We start from the raw sequence: 6,000 nt of genomic DNA on the forward strand, positions 1-6,000 counted from the left end.
GAACTTGTTTTTGCTAAAGCCTAACTAAATTATTATGTAATTTCCATTTACATATTTTCCTTTTTCATATTTGTGGAATTTGTTTAGATATATTAACAAAAATGCTGTGAATTCTATTTTAGGGAGAAATAAGTTAATTTGATAAACTTTAATGTAATAATTTAAGAGATGATATAAGAACTAAAACAATTAAAATGTTGAGTTAATTTTTAAAATCTTAATTTTTGATTTTAGAGAAAGGTTAACGAGTTTTAAATGGAAAACTCCTACTATTTTAAATTTACGATTATAAGATTTTACGGTTTATAAATAATCTTGATTTTACGATTCTATGTTATTTTAGATTGAAAAACAAATTTATAAATTAAAACAAAGTTATTATTTATTTAAATAAATTAATTAATATAATTAATTTTATAAATATAATTTTTAGAGGATTATTTATTTATTTATTATTATTTAATTGATTTATATTTAAATATATATAATTTTAAAATTAGTTAAGTATAAAATATTTAATTATAAATAATAATAATATATAACTAATATTTTTTCAAATTAAACTTTTACGATTTCAAGTAAACTCTAAATTTTATGAGTTTAACTAAACAACGATTTTATATCCATTCTCGATTTTGGAAGCATGGTAGGAACTTAATTTGTAGATTATTTATAAATTTTAAATATTTTTACAAGATTATAATTTATAAATAAAAATTGAAAAGATGTTATATGATATCTAAATTATAATAAAATACTTGTAGTCTTGTACTTGTATTGAAAGAATATTTGTAATATTATTATTATTATTATGCATTTGAATATATGGATTAGCAATAACCCTCTTGATACAGTAACTAATTACAATTGGATTGAAATCCAAACTTATATAAATTGAAAAGAAAAAAAAAACTTATCTATATATATATATCTTTGGCATGCATCTCCTATTTTGTTCTTCGATTTCATATGTGCAAGTGTTATATATCGATCTCAACTCCACCATCATCTAATTAAGCTCGATCTGAACTCAACTTAACTCGTGTTATTAGAATAAGCGACGATGGAAACATTTGCATTTGTTTTCTTGATACAATTTTGAACTGCTGTAATGAGTGTAACAAAGGCATACATGGGCACTATTATTCCACTAGCTTTTATAATCACCATCTGCTCAGTGCAAAAAAACCCAACCAAATCATTAATAATTATATTTAATTTCTGATTAGCCCACCAACCAACTAAACAAATTAATTAATTAATAAATTAATAAATAAACCCATTACCGCTGCTAGACTAAATGGATAATCCTCTGCTCTTCCCATTATCACCTCAAACGTGTGTTTACTCAATAATACCATTGTCATCTGTCAAAACCAGATCAGAAGACAACCTTAATCATAAACATATATAAATAAAAAAAATAAAAAAATAAAGGATCTATGATACATTATAATTTATGAAAATTAAAAATACAGAATTATCAATTGCCTAAGTAATATAGGAAAAGTCAATAATAGTTGTGCTGTCTCCAATCAAACACGTCTATAATAGTTGACCCTCCTAATTAAACTCCTAACCATAATCATTATTATTATTATTATTATAATTTGATATTCCTAAGGTGAAGCTAATCCAAACATGTTGACACGTGTACTAAATTTAATTAACACCATAATCCTAACCCTAGCTACTTCCTAACTATAATTATTAAACAACATCATCATAAATTTCAAACATAACACGTTACAATGTTTTTGTATGTCTTAGATAAAAAGAAACTCACCAGCAAAGCCACAAATCGCCAAAACTTTGCCCCGCGACCACCACCTGACGACGAGGTTGAGGACGAAGAAGAAAAGTGTGCATAATTGTTGTTGTTGTTCCGGATCATAATTTGTTGATGGGTTCCATTTTCATCAATAATCACCCTGAATGCTCTACCATTTTCATTAATCTCCCCTTCTCTTCTTCTTGGAACTTCTAAACTATCTCTGTTTTTTTGTTACAAAATAAATTAAATGATAATCCGAATTAAAGCACCAAGTATATATATTATTATTATTAATTAGTTAATGCGCACTTTGATTATAATTAATTAATTAATAAATTACCTGATGGACATTACAATAGTAGTGGTGGCCAGCAGGCCATTGGAGGTTTTGGGTGCAGCTGTATAACCTGGTTCGAATTTCTGTAATTAACAAAGTAGTAAATAATATATGTCAATTATTATTATTATATGTATTATATAGTTTGCGTAGCTTAAATAATTAAATATATTCTGGTGAGCCAACTTCAAAACAATAAAACAAATGTAATGTATGTACGTGTGAGAATTGACAACCACTTTTTGTTTTTGTTGTTTGTGACTTCAAATTAAAGTAAGGCACGTCCTAACTCCAAAAATACCTTTCTTTTTCTCCTCCTCCTCCTATTTCTATATATATATATATTTATTTAATTTTGAAGTAAATATGAGAATTCAAACTTTATATAGGATAAGACTATATATTCACGCTTTAACTAATGTATTTGAGAGTTTATAATTAATATAATAATTTCGTTTTCATTACTGGATGATGATGGAGACACTAATTGATTAATCTATTCTTTTATTTTCTTTTATCGTTATCCTTATAATTAAACAACAAAGATTAATTAATATATATGCATGTGGTCTCTCATTATTTGATGATTAATTGAATAGACGTTACCTCCTTATAACAATATTATATTTTATTTTTTCAAAAATTCAAAATTAAATAGTAATGGAGAATTACTTCAATTAAACTTTGTGAATGAACATCAAGACTCGACTCAAAACCACATAAGCTAGCAAAATCCAAAACTATTTATTAAATAAATAAAAAATAGATGAAAGTGAAATAGATTACCTGGAGGCAAATTTCGCAAAGAGTATTTCCTTTTTCATCGCACCAGCGTTGAATACAATCTCTGTGGGCGTACTGGTGATATCATAAAAACTGAATTAGAATTATTAGAATTAGAAATTGAAATAAATAGAAATAGAAAATATATACCTGTATGGTTCCTGAGCAAGCACATGGCGATTCAAAGGTCTTGGAGCTCTCAAACTCTGCTTCATGGCAGATTCTACAGTAAGGAATCGCATATGAAGAAGAAGAAGAAGCTCTTATTTCTAATTCATCCAAGAACAATACTATCTCATCTCCCATCTTAAAATCTCTAATCTCTTTCCTTCCTTTTCTGCCCTCGATCTGTAAATATATATATAGAAGAAGAAAGAAGCTCTGTTTTGTTTTCTCTCTCTAAGGCTTGGGTTTTGGGAGAATTTGAAATTTTAGGGATTTTTTAATATTATAATATAGAGAGCTAGACAAGAGGAGGCGGAAATCCCAAGTATGCCCTCCCAAAAATATATATGTTATGCTTGCCAATCGGATTTGTTGAACGAACGAACGCCAGCAACATTTAAATACGCGCTTTATCATAACTCTCCACACTCCACATTTCTTTATTATATTATATTTATTTTATCAAAATCACAAAAAGTAGTAGCTTTATTTATTAAACTTATTTAAATAAATATTTTATCAAAATCACAAAAAATGACTTATTTTAAAAACTTATCATCGGATAGGATTATTAAATTATTATTATTATTATTATTATTATGCCACATCATGAATTTGTGTAAAAGCCTTTCAAGTTCGATATTTTATCCCTTCTAGCTAACTTATTATATAAGATAAGTTCGATTCATCTGTATGATCAGTTTATAAAGATAATTGTTCCTTACTAAGATTAATAACTTTAATCCTTTAATAATTTACCCACACTATTATTTATAACAAACTTAGTTTCGTAAAAAAAATAAAAATTCAAAAGTTGTTACGGTCGAGAATCAAGATGACACACAACAAAGCCCAATATCACCAAAGTTCGATACAAGCCAACTAGCACTAGTAAACTTGATCAGTCAATTATTGATGATGTCAAAAACTCAAATGGGACAAGACAAAAACCAAAACCCTCATATGAAACATGCACATAGCCAACTCTCATCCTTGATTAATACCCTTTAAGTCATCCAATGAACTAGAAAGAAAAAAAGATTAGACCAAATCAAAATTAACCATAAATTCAGGATAAACAGGTTGAACATATGTTTCAAATAAAAAACCATGTTTTCTCTTAATTTCATTCAGAATATGCGCGTTGCATAAGATAGAAACGACGTTATTGTCTATTCTGAATTATGATCCAATCGTTATTGTCTTTTTTAAATTATAATACATTTATATAAATTAAACCTAACTCATTAAAAATGATATTTGTATAAATTTTGGATTAGAAAACAAAATGTAAAAGCATCATCCAAAATTTATAATTTAGAAAACTAACAATAATGCATTGGAATTTAAAACTATTAGTATTACTAGCTAGCCTCTCTTCTTCTTCTTACTTATGATCATGAAAAAAAAATCAATTTATTTTATTTAATATGATTATAGAAAAACAAATTATAAAAAAAAATCTCATTAAAACATTAACAATGAAATAATAACTTATTAAGGAAGGAATAATGGGTTGTGGGCTGTCTCTGAATATGAGCTTTTGTTAGAATGATAAAATAGTCAAACCACATACTATTTTTTTTTCTTAATTGGCTGCGGATGGGGACTACTATCTCTGTCTAATTAAATTCTCCTAGAAACATTTAGGAAAGGAAAATGTGTTATAATTTACTTATCTATATATATATATAAATATAATGATGCTTAAAAAAATTTTAAGTGTTCAAATTGTCGGGTCGAGAGTTGTGGTTAATTTGAATATATGTGAGAGTAAATTGATACTTTGATCGAATTGTGGGTGGATCCGCCTATAAAAATTTTATCGTAATATTTTTTTTATGATTTTTTATATTATTATTCGTGCAAATACACGAGATTACATACTAGTTTATTTTTAAATATCTTAATAAACACGGATCAAACACAAAGTTCATTTAATTAAAGGCTAAATATTTCAAGCCTTCATAACTATTTACATATATTAATTTGTATTTCTAGTTTCCCTTTATATATATATATATATATATATATATATATATATATATATATATATATATATATGATGATCAAATAGTTCTTGGTGTTTTCAAAAACATTAAATAAACCCTAAATCTATTAAGCCGTATGATACAAACACAATATAAGCTGAAAATTTTAGGCCTACTCTAAATAACAAAATAAAAGTCATTATTAGATACAATTTTAACAAATTTAGGGTTATCTGATACTTTTTTTTTCCAATTAAGGGGATATTTGATATTTCTGTACATGCGCTCTTATTATGATGTTGGTCTTTTTAATCAAAAATCCATATATCATGTTTTATTTTTTTTCAAACATTTAATTACTTAATTTATCAATTAAAATATTTATATTTTAATTTAAATATAAAATATTATTATAGTAATTTACTTTATTAAAAATCCAAATATTCTATTTTCTTACAAGAAAAAAAAATTCAAAAAAATCCAATAAAAATTCCCCAAATAACCCAACATCAAACAAGCTCTTGAACCAAGAAATTTCATCCCAATTCGAGAAAAGATTTTGGATTGTAGCTTTTAATTAAATCAGAGTGTGTGAATGTGACTACTGAATGATGGGGTTATTATTTATCTAAATAAGAATTAAGATGAGACAAAATGAAATTTAAATACAAAACTTTCTTATCTTCTTATATTTGTAATTGGCATTCATTTGATACATGAATCTATTTAATTATACATGATGATTTGTGATCTTAGATGTGTTTGTCTATTTGGTCTTACTTAGAGTCTCAAATCACATATTAGGTTAATTTATTAAAATAATTTAAAACTAATAATTAAAATACATAAATAGCTAAATTTTCCCTCTCGATGTTATATATATGATATTATAGTCTTCTTGAATATTAATATTAGATTATTTTTTAAAAATTAATATTTTTAAAAAATTA

General features: G+C 25.4%; 1 protein-coding gene across 1 annotated transcript; it reads right to left on the reverse strand.

Annotated features, from left to right (window-relative positions):
• Nucleotides 1-778: 778 nt before the first annotated feature.
• LOC124915668 lies at nucleotides 779-3,299 on the reverse strand. Its single transcript, XM_047456429.1, has 5 exons — nucleotides 3,045-3,299; nucleotides 2,898-2,969; nucleotides 2,115-2,194; nucleotides 1,787-1,994; nucleotides 779-1,367 (listed from the first exon to the last, which is right to left on the reverse strand). Exons 1-5 carry the CDS (start codon nucleotides 3,198-3,200, stop codon nucleotides 1,251-1,253), a joined length of 633 nt encoding a protein of 210 aa, XP_047312385.1. The 5' UTR covers nucleotides 3,201-3,299; the 3' UTR covers nucleotides 779-1,250.
• Between the last annotated feature and the right edge of the window lie 2,701 nt (nucleotides 3,300-6,000).

This window comes from Impatiens glandulifera, chromosome 9 (genome assembly GCF_907164915.1).
Source record: "Impatiens glandulifera chromosome 9, dImpGla2.1, whole genome shotgun sequence".
In the NCBI taxonomy this organism is placed as follows: Eukaryota; Viridiplantae; Streptophyta; class Magnoliopsida; order Ericales; family Balsaminaceae; genus Impatiens; species Impatiens glandulifera.

What these genes read in the sequence shown, in the direction of transcription:
- LOC124915668 (XM_047456429.1), bottom strand. Translation starts at nt 3,200, where the DNA reads ATGGGAGATGAGATAGTATTGTTCTTGGATGAATTAGAAATAAGAGCT. An exon ending in TTTGCGAAATTTGCCTCCAG is followed by an intron (nt 2,195 to 2,897) that starts GTAATCTATTTC and finishes TGTTAATTACAG; the next exon opens with AAATTCGAACCAGGTTATAC. An exon ending in ACTATTGTAATGTCCATCAG is followed by an intron (nt 1,995 to 2,114) that starts GTAATTTATTAA and finishes ACAAAAAAACAG; the next exon opens with AGATAGTTTAGAAGTTCCAA.